Source organism: Podarcis pityusensis (assembly GCF_964106645.2).
Source record: "Podarcis pityusensis genome assembly, chromosome: 15".
In the NCBI taxonomy this organism is placed as follows: Eukaryota; Metazoa; Chordata; class Lepidosauria; order Squamata; family Lacertidae; genus Podarcis; species Podarcis pityusensis.
In genome coordinates this window covers 5362537-5379673 of record NC_138040.1, presented here as the reverse complement: position 1 = coordinate 5379673, position 17137 = coordinate 5362537, and the positions used below count along the sequence as shown (strand labels likewise).

General features: G+C 46.9%; 1 protein-coding gene and 1 long non-coding RNA gene across 7 annotated transcripts in view; one reads left to right on the top strand and one right to left on the bottom strand.

Moving 5' to 3' along the window:
- BCAS3 (BCAS3 microtubule associated cell migration factor) overlaps positions 1-10989 on the top strand; it is a 476692-nt gene extending 465703 nt beyond the window's left edge. The window contains exon 25 of the mRNA XM_080983313.1: positions 9863-10989. Coding sequence (XP_080839439.1) covers positions 9863-10011 — 149 coding nt within the window. The 3' untranslated portion in view covers positions 10012-10989. The remainder of the gene's footprint in view (positions 1-9862) is intronic.
- The window catches only part of LOC308464136, a 46951-nt gene continuing 30153 nt past the window's right edge, over positions 340-17137 (bottom strand). Inside the window, exons 3-9 of one of the 6 annotated variants that reach the window (XR_013979858.1) lie at positions 16675-16748; positions 9936-11045; positions 8906-9528; positions 6419-8809; positions 5368-5628; positions 3469-3569; positions 340-3236 (exon numbers count right to left, since the gene is read on the bottom strand). This is a non-coding gene — a long non-coding RNA (uncharacterized lncRNA). Of the gene's footprint in view, positions 3237-3468; positions 3570-5367; positions 5629-6418; positions 8810-8905; positions 9529-9815; positions 11046-16674; positions 16749-17137 lie in introns of those variants that run through there. The other 5 variants (XR_013979860.1, XR_013979862.1, XR_013979859.1 and 2 more) reach the window with 5 other exon arrangements.

The window sequence follows — 17137 nt, the reverse complement described above, 5'->3', positions numbered from 1 at the left end:
TTCTCCCATTTTCCCTAGACAGTTGGGTTGACACAGCAGTAAAGACACCATGGGAGGCAGTATGCCTCCGAATGCCAGATGCTGGGAGTCGCATGCTGGGCTGTGCTCTTGTGTTCAAGTCCTGCTTGTGAGATTTCCATAAGCATCTGGTTGGCCACTGGGAGAACAGGATACTGAACTAGATGGGCCATTGGCCGGATCCAGCGGGGCTCCATCTGATGTTTCTATAAAGTACTTCTGCTTGCCGGAACACTTTTTACGGTTGGCAGCAGAGTTTTCAAAGGATCACAAGTGATCAAGTCTTGCCCAGAACTAATTTATAAATTATTAACAATAATCTTACTTTTCATTGTTATTTATTTCTTGCATTGATATACTGGCACGGGTATGTGTGCGCGCACATATAGATCACTTAATGCCAAGAGAAGCTGAAATTACACTGTCTTAAGTAGTTGCTTAAAAGCAGGCAATAAGGTAAAGGAGAAACACACCTCGGTGGGATGGGACTGTTCCATAACACTCCATTGAAAGGATCTTTTCTTATTCCCAACATCTTTCAGCAGCAGAATCACAAGGATCTCAAAGCAGACTGGAGAGCTTAAAAGAGAGGAAATAGTCCCCGAGAGGCCCTGCTTCCCAACTGTTATGGGCAGGGATGGCAAACCTGTGGTCCTGAGAGGTAGTTGGGCCATTGCACCCATGGGATGTACTGCCTAGGGGTTATGGGAGTTGAAGGGCCACAGATTCCCATTTCTGGTTCAGGTCTGCAGGGCAGGGGGTGGGGAACCTTTGTCAGCCCAGTGGCTGACTCAAGAGTAACGTGCAGGCAGGGGACACAAGTCAGTAGCAAAAGTGGCCAGAGCAACCAATGTGAGTCGTACTTTGTACAGGTTACATTCCAGCCATGCAAACATCAGGCCTGATCCCAGTCCAAGGACTCAGGCCATCAGGCAGAAACTCTCAAGGAGGGCACGGAGCAGGGCCAGGATGGGGTCCAGGGAGGGTTTTGAGGGCCACATAGTGGGCTCCATTTTCCTCCAGGTCTGACGTTGCCCATGTAAAAGGGTTCTGCTGATTGTGCAAAGAGATGTGCGATGTAAACGCCGAGAAGCAGGAAACAACTCCCTTTCCCCCAAAGCACACAGCGACATAAATGGGATTGTCGTGCCTATTGTGGAGGGAATTGTTTCTCTAAAACACTTGCTCCTTTATCTAGTGTACTTTTAACCTTCCAGAAATTGTGCCGAGTCAAACTTGGAGAAGTTCCAAAGGGCTGAAGACTAAAGCTTTGACAGACCAAATCATCAGTGCTCTGTTAACAAAAAAGGGGGAAAAACCACAAAAGCCTTTAAAAAATAAATAAATCCCGAACTAAATCTATTTTTGTCAAAGGAAGGGGGTTGGGTGGAAAACTCTCTCATCTGAAATCCCTGTTGTGGTCTATTTGGGTATCTGTCAAACTGTATGGTTTCCTTGCTTCTCCATACATGGCTCATTTATCTTAACGGAGCATTGATACTCAGTGGTGTGCAAAATGTTTTTTAAATGTTGTATCTGAGATAAAAGTCAGCCAAAATTTGGTGACAAACCTGCTCCTTGCTTCAGTATTCATGCGGGCTTTTGTGCATCCCATAATTATGTGATCGTTCCCACACAAACCAATGAAGGATTTGACATTGGGTGCAGCCTTTGGTGTTCTGTGAGTCTCATCTACAGTAGTACCTTGGTTTACGAACTTAATTCGTTCCGGAAGTCCATTCTTAAAGCGTTCTTAAACCAAGGCGTGCTTTCCCAAAGCAGCAGGGGACTCAATTTACAAATGGAACACACTCAACAGGAAGCGAAACATGTTCTGCTTCCAAGGCAAAGTTCACAAACCAAAACACCTACTTCCAGGTTTGCAGTGTTCTTAATCCAAGTTGTTCATAAACTAAGCTGTTCTTAAGCCAAGGTACCACTTTATTCTGTTTCAGGAGAGAAAAACTAAAGTTTCTAGTCTTTGTGGATGGGCTTAACAAAGTATTCTGTTTATAGGGCTGCTGTGAGGATGAATCAATTCACTCTACCCTGAGCTGAGTATCTGAGTAAGAGTGGAGTCAGATGGTGCCTTGGCTTCCTCAATTAATGTTTTAGAAGGCTATAGGAGGGACATAATTTGTCTAAAATCACAGGGAGGGGCAGAAATCAGGGAGTTATGGATTTCCTTAAAGATTCCCCTGAACCTTTCCTCCCATAATCTCGTATCAACCTGCCAGTGTGTTGAGAGATGAGGCCCTCTTGGCTGTCCTTATACTCAAGTAAGCATGGTTTAAGGTGCCAAGGAAGGGACTTTTCAGTGGTGGTTCCTCGCCTGTGAAACTCACTCCCTACTGAGGTATGCCTGGCCCCACCTCTTCATAGTTTAAGGTGACTGGTTAAGACACACTTTCCAGCTAGAATTTGCAGGAAACCTAATTGGACAAATGGCTTAGTTAGATGAGTAAATTGCAGTTTGGTGGCTTGTTATGAGTTGTGTTGTTAATTTAAGGGTGTGGGGGTTCACACATGTATTCTTTTAATCTTATCTGATTTAGTCATAAGCCACCCTAAGGCTTGTGCACAGGGCAGTATGTGACTCGAATGAATGACCTGAATGGTGCCTGAACTTCTAGGAAGAGCAGGGTGGACGGGTGGATAAGCTCACCAGGCCAGCAGGCGCCACTTCCCATTGTCCCCACTCCTGCCACCATTGGAGGTCTTGTTCCTTTTAGAAACGCCATCGTCAGGGTGCATCTCAGCGTAATTCAGCACAGGGATTTGAAGGGGGGGAGGAACATTAGTCGAGCTTCAGAAAGCCCAGCGCTGTGAAAAGTGACTGACGTGTGAAAACGAGGCTACAATTAGTTCTTTCCACCAGCGCTCTCCCATTCAGTCTGGGGTCACTCCTTCAGCAAGCCGGGCACGCTTGAGCCTAATGCGTCGTGACAGGTGGAGAGGAGGAAGGAGAATCCTGGGATCCGAAGTTGTGCCTGCCGCCGCTCTGCTTCCCCCGCCGCCAACACATCGGCCCCGACTGTCATTGTATCATTTCGTCCACCCTGCGCCTCTGCAGGAAATGGTGCAACCCTGGTAGGGCGGGTGGCACAAAGAGGGACAGAACAGCTTTTGGAGCAAGTCCCTTTCTCCCCGTCCCCCAGTATCCTCCCTCTTCATTCCCAAGTAGGATATTTCTTGAATCTTCTGCTCAGCAATTCCTTCTGTCGGGGAAAGGAAAAACCATTAGGAGGGCTAATACACCAGAGAGCAGATTCCACAGTTGAGAGAGAAAGAAAGAGAGAAAGACAGAAAGGGGGGAGAGAGAAAGTGGGGAGAGGCAGAACAATTTATGAGTGTTCCAGGCAACGGAGGACTACATAGAGTTTCTGAGCAGGCCCCGGATTAATGTCCCGTATAAAAATGGTTTCAGGTTTAAGCAAAGCCAGCCGGGGCCTTCTTTCCTTTTAAGATTTCCGTTGAGTCCTTTGATGGCTTCTGGGTCTCAGTCAGACAAAAGATAATGACTGATGGCAACTCCATGTTCCAAGAAGATCCTAAAAGCAAAGGCGAATGAAAATTGGTTATATCCAGCTGTTCTCAGACTCTGTCCCAGCCGCCAATTTAAGGTTCTTTCTCCACTTACCCAGGGAGACTAATGCAAGGACACAGGGGTTGGCTTAGTACAGGGATGCAGAACTTCTGGCCCTACGGATTTTGCTGGACTGCAACTGTCATCATATAAATTGGTAAAATAATGATAATCCCTGACTGCTGGCCATTGAGAATGGAGCCTGAGAACATCTGGAGAGCCACAGGTCCCTCATCCCTGGCCCTTATAGCATGTCAGACTAACTCGGTATTTTCTACCTTCTTCCAGCTAACAAGGCATTTTCTACCAATCTTCCCCACCCTGGTCCCCTCAACACCACCAACCAAACATGGTCCTCCAAGCCTTTCTGTCTGGCCCTCGAGACTCTCCCCATACCCCACACCATCTCTGCAAGCCACATCCCTCACTAGCCCTCCTGCACCCTCTCTGTGCTTCTTTGCCTGGCTGAGATGTGTATTTTAACTCTATTAATGCCTCTTGCTTGCCTGGGTGGAGGGTCGAGAGAGAGGAGCATGCGCAGAAACTAACCCACTGTAAAATTTACTCATCGCTCCACCCAATTTTGCACCTGGCCCCATCCACCAATGGCATGGGAACTCTGGGTAGCTGCCCAGAAAGGAATGTGACCTTCAGGCTGAAAAAGCTTCCCCACCCCAGCCTAGATGAAGTGCTTTGAAAGGGGGATATAAATGCCTAAAATATTAATGTTGCTGTTGTTGTTGCTGCTGCTGCTGCTGTTGTAGCCCATCTTTCTTCTAAGGTGCTTATTCAAGCTGGTATACCTGGTGCTCCCCCACTCCCCATTTTATCCTTACAACAACCCTGTAGGTAGGTCAAACTGAGAGACAGTGACTAGCCCAATGTCGCCCAGGGAGTGAGGATTTGAACACCAGTCTCTGTAGGCTGGGTCACCAACCCAGAGATCACCAACCCAGATGCCCCAGACTCTGAGCTTTCGTTTTTAAAAAGTTAAGCAATTTTTGTACAATGAGAATTGTGTACCTTGTACATTTCCCCTGGCACTGAGGAATGCTCCCTGTTATTTGACAGCAACTGCATTTGTGTGTACAACTCTATAATCAGGACCAACAGGCATAGCTGACTTTCCATGATAAGCATAAGGTTGTCAGGGATTGTTGTCTCTCTAATTTTGTGTTATACCATGCTCTCTGTGGCAACCATTTTGTGAGCGGCATCCTCAGCGCTCCCTCAAAATTCAAAATGTGCCCAGTAATCCAAAAAGGTTGGTCACCCCTGGACTAGTCTGACACACCGCTATACCACACCAGCTCTTATTAGGGCTGCAAATATTTATTTATTTATCACAGAGCAAACTCAGTACTCCAAGTCCCACTCCTTAATGACAAATAACCAAATCTCCAAACTTGCAGCAAATTTCACCTTCTCTAAACATCTTTACTGCTTTGGGGTTTCTTTAGAAAAAATGTCATAGTCCCCCCCTCCAAATGAACACAGCACTCTGTTTATCCACAGAACAGGCACTGCAACCATCGCCGCATCCAAACGCAACCACTCCCAAACACCTCAGCCCAAATGTAGCAGGACCACCTGTAAGGTTGAGAAGGTAATTCCTGTTTTTTAAAACAAAAACGCAAACATCCAGCCACATCCAGTGCTCTCTTCCATCCACGAAGTCAAAAGATGCCCGTCAAAGTAAGGTAAGTATCGCCATCCCACTTCAATAATTTCCAGAGAGGCGACGCAGGCAAGTTCCACTGTGCCTAGAACGACTCCAGGTGGATGTTCCCAATCTCTTCAACCGCTTGCTCTCTCCTTCCCCGTCTCTTTCTGGTTCTGAGGGTCCTACGGGCTTCTGGTAGTCCAACTTTTGGGATATGTTCAGGGCTACAATGAAGCTACTGCACATGTAAGGCAGGTGATAGGCGCATGGTGATTGGCATTGGTCTCTCCTGTTCTTTAAAGGAGGACAGCACGGTAGGATGTAAAACCTCTGGCTTTAGCATGGCTTGGAATGTAGCCTGCTGTGAAAAATAAGTGTCACAGTTACGGATCCAGCCACTTTTGCCTCAGGCCCCACCAATTACTGGCAAGCGGCCCCCAGATTGTTCCCCAGGAGGGAAAGCAGCCCCTCTATAGCAGACCTCTCATGATGATGTCTCATCAACAGCCTTCTCTTCCACCCTTCTCTTAATATCCTTTCAAAGCCATCCTGTGAGAACAGATTCAAGAATCTGTAGCTAGGCTGAGAAACAGATAGGTAGCCGTGTTGGTCTGCCATAGTCAAAATAAAAAAAATCCTTCCAGTAGCACCTTTAAGACCAACTAAGTTAGTTCTTGGTATGAGCTTTCGTGTGCAAGCACACTTCTTCAGATACACTGAAACAGAAGTTGCCAGATCCTTCTATATAGTGAGAAGGTGGGGAGGGGTATTACTCAGAAGGGTGGTGGGAATGAGAGTTCACCACCACCCTTCTGAGTAATACCCCTCCCCACCTTCTCACTATATAGAAGGATCTGGCAACTTCTGTTTCAGTGTATCTGAAGAAGTGTGCTTGCACACGAAAGCTCATACCAAGAACTAACTTAGTTGGTCTTAAAGGTGCTACTGGAAGGATTTTTTTTATTTAGGCTGAGAAAGACGGTGATTAACTCCACGTCAGCCAGTGAGCTTCATGGCTGACTGAGGAGCTCAACCTGCACCTCCCTGGTCCTAGACCAACCCCCAATCCCTAGAGGGTCTTTGTACCACCACCACCACCCAAACTCACCCTGCCTATCATAGCAGCAGATGTGCTGCTGTTACTCGCAAACATGATTCTCCCACCTGCCAGTCAAAAGTGGTACAGTCCAGTCTGCTGCCCTGAGACTCTACTGCCTCATTCCCATCTCATTATGCCATAGGACAGTCCATCGTGATTTGTCAGCTGATTTCACCTGGTGAGAATTTAGAGTTGGTGCAATGAATTTTGACTGGAAAAAATTTCTTGCGGGAACTCTTCACCCATATATATTTGCGCTTAGCTTTCCTTAACCACCTGCTCATAATATTTAACTTCCTGCCTCATTGACTGTCCCTTGTGTTTCCCCCCAATATTTGGTTCAACTGAGTTTCAAGCATGTCAAACTTCTGCTGCGCCGACTGCTTAACTGGCTGCTCTTGGGGTGATGAGGCTTCCACTGCGCTGGTGCTGCGGTTCACAATCATTCTCACCTTGAAAGTGGAGGTGGGATGGTTGTTCTGTCTCTCTCTCTCTTTAAATGTCTCTTTTTCACGCTTTCTTGCTTTGGTTGGGTGTCCCGTGGCAGTTACTAAGAGCTCTTGGTATTGATCTGCCTGTGCCAAAAATACTTACTGGGGGCGGGGAATTAAGCTTGTCATCTACAGAACTGTGGGAGGAAACAGGTCAAAAGAGGTTGATGGAGAGGCATGCGCACCAGCTGTTGAACAGGAAAGGCAAAGGGTACTTAGCCAGGGCAAAAGTGGAGGGATCCTCAACGCAAGAGGCTGCCTGACACACAATGCTGGAATAAGGAGGGCAGAAAGATGGGAAGCTGCTTCTGAGGGTTCCCAGCAGGTGGTGGCTATCACAACTTGTGAGCTTCCTGGATTACTGGCGGGGAACCTGCTGCCCCCCAGATGTTGCTGGACTACAGCTCCCATCATTGGAACTTAGCCTGCAGCTGGATCAGGCCAAAGGCCCATCTAGTCCACCATCCTGTTCTCACAATGGCCAACCAAGTGCCCCAATGGGAAGCCCTCAAGCAGAACTGGAACGCAATAGCAACCCTCCCCCTTGTGATTCCCAGCAACCGGTATTGCCTCTGACACTGGAGGTAATATACAGCCATAATGGCTAGCAGACACTGATAGTCTTATCCACCATGAATTTGTCTCACCCACTTTTTCAAAGCTATCCAAGTTGGTGGCCATCACAACATCCTGTGAGAGCCTGACCATTGGCCATGCTGTCTAGGGCCAGTGGGAATCAATGTCCAACAATGTCTGGAGGGGGGATTACAGGTGCTCTAGCCCTGACATGTAGGTGGGGCACCGTTGGCACCTTCAGTGCTGGGGTGGGTGGATCAGGAGTCCCATGCTCATTCTGGGCACTGGTGAGTGTGCCCAAAGGAGGAGGGACCAGGAAAATGAGGGGGGTCTCAAAACCAAGAAGAAAAATGGTTGGAAGAGGTGGACCTATTTAGCCTGGCGTACAGAAGGACAAGGGAAAACACAACAGCAGGCTCCAAGTATCAGAGGGTCTGCCACACAGCAGATGGAGAAAAATGGCTCTTTCTTGCCCCAGAGGGCAAGACTAGACGTTATGACTGGAAATGGCAGAGAAGCAGTCTTTGGATAAATATTCAGACCACGGCTCCCATCATCCCTTTCCAATTACCATGCTGGCTGGGACTCATGGGACTTATAGTCCAACACTATCCGTGCATTAGGAGAAACTTCCTACCAATGAAAGCAGTTTGACAGCAAAGCAGGCTGCCTCAGGAGGTAGCACACTGTCCTCTGGAGGGACGAAGCAACAGTTGAAGGGCCACCCTGCAGGCAGGCTGTCATTGCAAGGTTCTTGCCATGAGTGGGTTAGACCAGATGTCCTCATCTAATTCTATGACCTCTGTGGTTTCAGACCAGAGCCTTTCTGAGCCCAACCTGGAAACGCCAGGGATGAACTTGGGGCTTTCCATGTGTCATCTTAAGGAAGGGGGCTGAAACTCTGCTACTGAGCTACTGCTTCATCCCCTGAAATGTATCCTAACATTTCTGCCCTTCAGCAGTGGCAGCTGGTGCCCTTTAGGACTGGTAAGGCAGGAGACTGGGAGGCCAACAGTAGGTGGAGCCAGAGATGGGGGAAGCAAGTGCAGATGGCAGGCGGAGCCAACTGGATATAGCTTTGTCCCCATCCTCCTCCATAGAAGGGCAAAACCAAGACTAAGGGAAGTATCAGCCAGTGCCATCCCCTGGGCTGGTTGTAAGAAAGAAGGCAGGAAGAAGGGGCTGGCTGAGGGCAGGCACTGCCCCATTTGCCCTAATGGACCAGCTTCTGCTGCCCCTCAGGTCACCTCTTCCTCACCCCAAAGAGCTTCTCTCTGCTTTGGCAAGCAGGTCACTCATCCATCTTCACAGACAAGCAGGATTCAGCAAATATTAACATATGCTTCCCTGTTCCCAACCTTGCTTTTTCCTTCTTTCTGTTAAAAAAGAAAAAAAGACATGCAACATTGGCATGAAAATCAATACTAGGTTGTTGGGGTTGTTTTTTTTCTTTAAAGGAAGAGACAGGGAACCTTGTAAGGAGTTCAGAAGCCAAAAAAGCAATGTTTGGGCGGAGCTGTTGCCCACATTCCGTCTCCCTGCTGACGGCGACCCGTGGAGTGACGCGAGATGTTTAACCAGAGCCAGCTGTGTGCGAGGGGGAGATAAAAGGAGCCAAATCAGACAGGATAAGACCAGCATTAGTGCGGAATATGCTACTCATTGCAGAGCTACACTGCAGTTTTGCAATCCCTGAACTCATGGGAGAATAAAATTACATGCATGCGTAATTTTATCTGTACGCTGCCTTCCACAGTTCAAACCATGCTCAAGGCGGCTTACAACATGAAACAAATACATAACCACAACATGGCAAAAGTAGTCAAAATCGATAAATGAATCATTAAAAAATACAAAACCAAACTGAACAATTCCCACATAAATCACAACAAAATCTAAAATAAAAATACAAAAAAGCCAGCAGTGCTCAACAAAGAAACCCAAACACCCTGGCCTAAGAGTCTGTTCAGCAACCTCACCTTTTGTAGTTGGAGTCAGTCCAGGCCCCACCCTCCCTCGCCAGGTGGGAAAAGCCTGCAAGGAAGGGAGCAGATCTCCCAGGACTCACAGCCAAGATGGTCTCTGGCCTCTTCAGCTTTTGTAGGAATAAAACAGAGAAGGGAGAACCATGCACACTTCAGCTCCTTGGAGGAATATAAATGTAACAAATGTACAAATAAACCTGGACTGGCCATGGGAGGTGGCTGGGGGGGGGAGTGTTTGAAGTTATTCATATCTCCAAAAATGGGGGAGGGGACACACCACATACAAACCTACCTTGTACCCCAGACGGGTGAATGTAAACCAAGCCCAACCATATAGTTACACACACCCTCGTAAGCCCCTCCATGGCCTTCTAATGTCTGTCCTCTCTCTTTTTACCTGAAGCACTGACCAGAGTGGTGCCACCTTTTCTCTCCCCACTACAGAGCTACAGCGAGAAGGAAGCATCGAGACACTCAGCAATAGCTCGGGCTCCACCAGCGGAAGCATTCCACGCACCTTCGACGGATACCGGTCGCCTCTCCCAACCAACGAGAGCCAGCCATTGAGCCTCTTCCCGACAGGCTTCCCGTAAACAACTCCCGGCGTTCCAGAAGCAAAATAACAATAATCCTGCAGGCCAACGGCATGATGCGCTGGATAAACTCTTGATGTGCATTTACCCCAGTGGCTGGCTCCGATGCTGGGTGGTTCTTGTCACCCTAACCAACGCCACGTCCGCTTTCCGCACTTCCAGAACTGTATGAACAAATTTCTGATTTTCTGCACCGTGCAATATATAAACGAGACTCTCCTCTTTTAATCCTAATGGCTTTTCTAGTACAGGGAAATGGCTGTTTCGAATAAGTATTTTAAGCAACTTTTATGTTCTTGTAACCATAATCTGCTTCCCCACTCCGCGCATCATCCGTAAACCTCAGATGAGGGAAACATCTGTGGCCCAGCAGCTGTTGTGGGACTTTAACTTCCATCTGCCCCAGCCAGCACAGTCAGTGATCAGGGATGATGGGAATTGTAGTCCGGCAATGTCCAGAGAGCCACAGGCTTACCTACCCTTGTCAAAAGGAGACTCGCGTCTCTAAACCTAAATTTACTGCTAGCCTTCATTTTGTAACAATTAAAGCTGCTACCCCTATTTGGGAAATGGCGTCATAATTCTGAAGAATGAGGCCCATATAAATTGAGGCTGTCAGCATGCAACACTTTGCAAATGTATGAAACAGTGACAGATTGATTACTGGATTATTGGAGGACAAGCTCCAAAGGGGACACTGGTTTTTTTGCAATACTGATCTTGTTTCTTCATCCCTCCACCCGGCAAGATTTTAAATTGATACCAGGAGTATTACAAGCAAAGGAAGTATCTTCTCTTTTCTTTTGTCCTTGGGAAGGAGGATCTCTGATGATTCCATGTATTTTAGAAATGTACTTCATCTGATTAACTCCAGTGGGAAATCCTTCTCGTTGAACTATTATAGCATTGTTCCTTGGAACTCCTCCTATCTTATCCAAAAATGCATGTGATCTTAAATAAATCTCTGTGGTGAAAGGATCTTGTTTATATTTTTGTGCCGAGGTCATTTCGGTGGTGTCGGTGGAGGCTGTGGGCTACAAAGAATCTATAAAGTTGCTTTATACAGAGTCAGATCATTGGTGAATCTAGCCCAGCACTGTCCACACAGACTAGCAGCAGCTTGCCAGAATTTCAGGCAGGAAGCCTTTCCCAGCCCTCCTTGGAGAAGCTGCCAGGGATTGAACCTGGGAACTTCTACATGCAAGGCAGGTGCTCTGTCCCAGAGTTACAGCCCTTCTGCTTCCAGCTCTGAACCACCTGTGGCACAGTATCCCTGGTCACGGCCAACTGCCCAGTGTTAGAAGCTCAGATATATAAGCTAGGCACCAGGTTTACAGTCGCTAAAACGGAATGCCTAGTTGCCATTTGGGGGCCAGAATCATTCATTCTGATTGTGCAGATAAAATAAAATGGATAGAATTCTACAAGATGGTGTTGCTAGTGTGTGAAAACAGCCAAGATCCAAGGATCCCCAGGCACGCAACTCCAGATGGTGGAGACGTCAGGCACCATTCTGGCACCCAGGCATCTTCACCAGGTCGCAAGTGGCCAATAGCCAGGTGCTCACATACCTGTACCTGCATACCTGGAAGTAAACCCCATTAAACACAAAGAGATTTACTTCTGAGTAGTACCATTGCACTCTAAGTTAACTATACAGTGAATTCTTAATGAGTGCCTGAGCCTAAGCCTCTTTGCAAAGTTTTCACATTTTTCATTTGCCTTTTTTTGGTGCGGGGTTATTTAACATCCATACACATTTACTATGCAGTAGTATCCACAGAGAGTAACTTCTGTGGCATCTCAGATGAACCCACCCCAGGAATGATGCATCCTGGTTGCTAGAGGAAAGGCAAACAACAAAAATTATATGGACCTAAAAAATGAAGCAGAAGTAAGATAAGTGCACTAAAGGGGAGGGGGAAACAGCAGCTCTTTAGGACCCCAGCAATTACTGCAGCCTTGTGTCCAAAGAGCTCACTTGCCAAGCACAACTCTGACTTCACTTATTGGCTATAGAAAAAACAGGCAGGCAGGAGCAGCCAATCTGTTTCATCACACAGAAGTTGCTTAGAAAGAAACCTTCATATTTTCCTTCGGAACTTACTTTCTAGCAGGGCTAGAGACTTGCTCTTTTAAAAATGTAACTTCAGAATCTGTGTGCGTCAGTGGCTGTGGGCCTGGTATTCCCTGTACCTGCCTCTCAGTGGCCCTGCAAGCTCCTCTTAAGTCTCAATATCTCTACGAGGTCCTTTTAGTTTCATTTTGTGTTTTTAATAGAGACAGGTAAGGTTCTTCCAGGATTCAAAATATATTTACCTACTTCACATAATGAAAGGACAAGGCATCTTAAGTCACAAAGCGAAAAGGAAACACATCCAAACCCACAAATCTTTTAACGCTTCCTCAGCTTTGTAGCGGATGGGAAATTGACCTATTTTTTTCTTCTTTTGTGAAAAATAAAATAAAAATCTTTTTTTTAAAAAAATAATCATATTTGCTCTTTGGCTCAGCACTATAGGCTTAGCATGTCCCAGGTGGTGAGAAAAAGAATTGTCTATGTGTCTACACAAGAAACCACTAAAATATTGGGTTTCCAAAATTTTTGTTCTATCCCCAATCTCTTTCCCTTTCTTTCAAAATCGCAACCATGCAAATAAATGGGAAATTCTCAGAGTCTCTTTAATCTCTGCGAATTTTCTCCAGGAATAGCCCCCATCAAAAAAGGCAACAGTCACTCCCAAACAACACGTGGTGAGAGAACACTTCATGGAACACACACAAAAGAACTGCATAGACTCCCCGGAGCTCTAAGAACTCACCACCCATAGATCTGGCTTCCGCCGCCCTGGATGATGCCCTGCTCTGTCTTTGCCTCTTTTTTAAAAAGCCTCTGCTGAGTATCTGGGGGTAATTCAGCCCTGGCTCTGCATGTGGCTGGATAAATGAGTTGTTCCTGATACAGCTGCAGAAGGAGTAGGATTAACTTGGCCATCAGAGGATGTTGGGTTTCTTGTCTATCTGCATGAATCCCTGGTCTTTCCAGTCAGGAAGTGCCCCCATCACCAGTGATTCATATATGAGCATCACTGCTGGCATTATTGGGCCCCTATCATTAGTCAAACGGCGTTTCCGTGTGCTGTGCTGGTGCTGGCTCGCCAGAGCAGCTTCGTCACGCTGGCCACATGACCCAGAAGTGTCTCCAGACAGCGCTGGCCCCCAGCCTCTTAAGTGAGATGGGCGCACAACCCTAGAGTCGGACACGACTGGCCCGTACAGGCAGGGGTACCTTTACCTTTACCTATCATTAGTCACACTGCAGGACGGGGGCACTGCTAAGCTCCTCCAGAGGCCTTTGGCCCTTCTCCTCCTCACAGCTACTGCCTAACCACTCAGGCCAGGTGAGGAACTGTTATCAACCCAAGGACCACATTTTCTTCTGGGCAACCTCCCAAGTGCCACATGCTAGAGGTGGACAAAGGCAAAAATGAGTGGTGCAACAAATGTAAATGCCACCTAGTTTCTAGACACACCCTACTCTATCCTACATCCAGACATGTGAGAGGCATTATCAGAATTCAAGGAGACATTCCAGCCAGACAAAAACACCCAAGGAGGATACGAAGCAGGCTGGTGAGCGGTGCGACCTGGGGAGAAGGCAGAGGTCCAGAGAGAACCAGAGGGCCACAGTCAGGACCCATGGCCCAGGCTCCCCACCCCTGACTTAGAAGCATAGAACTGTAGAGTTGGAAGAGACTGGGGGGTCCATCTAGTCCAACCCCCAATGCAGGAATTTTTTGCCCGATGAAGGGCTCGTATCCACGATTCTGAGATTAAGAGTGTCATGATCTGCTGACAGGGCTATCCCAGGCTCTTGCCCTCTCCAAAATTGCAAGGAATGACAAGAGAATGTGGAGAAAGAAGTCTCCATTTGCCTCCCCTTTCTGCCCAATGGCACAGAGGGGATAGTTGGGGAAGGGGGAAAATGGTCTCCACCAGGCTTAGTGGTGCTGCTGTAATGCAGCTGGTGGCTGCAGAGACAGAAAGGGTAAGGTTAGGAGGACAGAAATGCCGTTTTTCATCCCTGTTTTCATCCCTGTGATCTTCCCCCCCCCCAAAGTAATTCAAGCCAATAGCAATAATCTTTGGGCTTGGCCTTATGTTGTCATTTGTGTGTAACACAACAGACCTACCTACCTTTTTTGACAATCCCTTGCATTTCCTCCAAATATATGTCAGGGAATGGATTGGACCAAGCAAGGCCGCGGACCTCGTGAGCAAGTGGAACCTGCGAGGTTAAGCCAGTCCACTCCAGCACGGATTTTTTAACACAGTTCATGCCAAGGTCAGTTCCAAAAGTTCAATCACAATCCAGATTAACACATACAGGAGGGATTGTCAAAACCCGACGCTTCCTCCTCCTCCGCTCCCGCTCCAGACAGCACCCTCCGGGGACAAAGTTCTTGTATCCAAGGGAGGCAAAACTCCCGTCATCGCCCTCAGTTTGGTCTAAGTTGTTCTAAATTCTCAGAAGCAGCTTTGGGGGAAGTATGCAAGGGCTGGCAAGCATTAAATCTCTCTCCCTCGCTCTCTGTTTTAAAGAATCATCACCACGCAGCCACGGGGAAATTCCCGCTTCTTCTTTTTTTAAGTGCCCCTTTGAACCAAGACTTTTGCTGTTGTCAGAAAGGGGAAATTTATAGAATATGACAATACCTGAGCATCTTCTGTCAGAGGAGAAAACACTGTGCAATTTGGCGTCGGGGAGAGGTTCATAGCATGTCATGGGGCCATAGCACTGCAGCAGAGCACACACTCTGCCTTCAGAAGGTCCTGGGATAAATCCCCACTGAGATTCTTTTATCTCAGTTCGTGGAGCTAGGAAAAATTCTCCTCCTGATGAGATGTCAAAGGGTGGCAGGACATCTGCCTTGTGTACAAAAGGTCCCAGATTCAATTTGTGGCAGCAGCACAGGTAGGGCTGAAGTTCAGCTGCCACTCAGTGAAGACAACACTGGGCTAAGTGCACCAATCGTCTGACTCAGTAAAAGGCAGCTTCCTATGGGTGTCTTCTCTAGCTCAGTTGGTTGGAACATGGTGCTGGTATGCAAATGTTGCAGGTTCAATCCCTGTATGGGACCACTGCATATTTCCTACATTGCAGGGGGTTAGACCTAGTTGACCCTCCAGATCCCTTCCAACTCTACAATTCTATGATTTCTATGTGCCTGTTTAAATCAGCCCTTGATCTGGAACCGTGAGGACTGAGTATAATAAGGCCGCTTTCTACATTCCTACCTAGTAGGTAGTCAGTTGTGCCCCTCCAAACTTTGTTGGACTCCAAATCCCATCATCCCTTACCATTGGCTTCAAAAGCAGTACAGAGAGGTGTGCATGCAAAATATTAATAGGCAAGAATTCATATAAATGAAAATTAATAATTTTTCATTCTCAACAACCGTGTGAGCAACACAAAGAAAAAGAGTGATTGGCCCAAGGCCACCCAATGAGTGGGGATTTGAACCCAGATTTTCCCAACACTTTAACATCCGCACCACAATGAAACAGACATCTCCTCTACTGCACACGCTCAGCCTCACGCAAGAAACCCCTGAAAGATCTTCTGCGAACGCAGGCTTTTAAAAGCCCTTTTCCAAGCTGTAGCAACTGGCCGCCCCCCTATGGAGTTCAAACACCGAATTGTCTCATTTAACCCGGGCTCGGCTGTAGATCACTCTTTGGGATAAAGTGGGAGCTTTCTAATAAAGCCGAGCTCACGTTTCCTGAGCGAACGTGAAATACGGCTTTGCTACCCTTTCCCTGGTTTCTGTAATAAACACACCCATGTACTGCCCTTAAATCATTTTGGGTGGCAGCGCTGGAGCGGGGGGCGGAGGGGGGTCGTTCACTTGCACAGAGAGAGAGAAAGAAGATGGCAAAGAAAGGTTGCTTTGCAAAGGCAACCTGAAGTTCAAATTCACGGCATGTGGGAAATCCTAGAAAGGATCCAATGCAGGGGGAGGGCAAGGGGGTCATTTTTGTAGTAGTAGTTACTTAAAATATTTTTATGCCATCCTTCAATCAAAAATGACAACCAAGGCAGGGCAAAGCGTTCTGCTAAAATGCATAATGCAAAAGGAAAAGCCAACCATATTAAATCAACAGGTAAGATGTGTAGCTCAGTGCTAGAGGATCTGCTTTGCTTGCAGAAAGTCTGTTTCTATCCCCAGCATCTCCAGGTATGGCTGAGAGAGACTCCTGGCTGAAACCCTGGCAGAGCTGCTGCCAGTCTGTGTTAAGGCACACTGAGCTAGGTGGATTGGCTCAGTATGAGGCAGCTTTCTGTGGTCCCACCATTCCTCCAGAACCAAGAGGACATAAATAATTGTTTTTTAGGGGAAACATAGGTAGAGCATCTGCTTTGCTTGCAGAAGGTCCCAGGTTCAATCCCCAACATCTTCTGGTAGAGCTGGGAGAGAATCCCGTCAGAAACCCTGGAGAGCTGCTGCCATTCAGTGCAGACAATACTGAGCTAGAAAGACTAACTGTCTGACTCAGTATAAGGCAGTTTTCTTTGATAAGACGTGACTTTGCATAACATATGTTAAAATGCCATTAAAAGCAGGGTAACACAGGCAGGTTTTTAGAAACATTATGAAATACCTGGATTGATGGAGCAAGCCATATATCTCACAGAAGGGAATTCCACAAGGTAAGAGACTTTTAAATGGTTCCCTCTGTAAGACAAAAATATATATTAAAGTTTTAAAAAGCACTACAGAGGGGGAAATCCTGCTTTGAGATGCCCCAGTTTTATACTTGCAAAACAACCTGATTGGTTTTTTACAAGTTTCAAAGCACATTGCCTGACTTATCACTCATAATGGACCTTAATTTGCTCTGTCTTGAATTTGCCAACATTCAGCTTGGATGTCTATGAGTTCTGGTATTATGAGAGAAAATCTACACCTCTTACCATATCCCTCCCCTTGAATATTAGACAGGTGCTGTCTGTTTTATTTTTGGTGCCTATGGATGACATTCCTCTTTCAGGTAGGTAGCCGTGTTGGTCTGATGCAGTCGAAATATATATATAAAAAAATTAAAAATGCCCAGTAGCACCTTA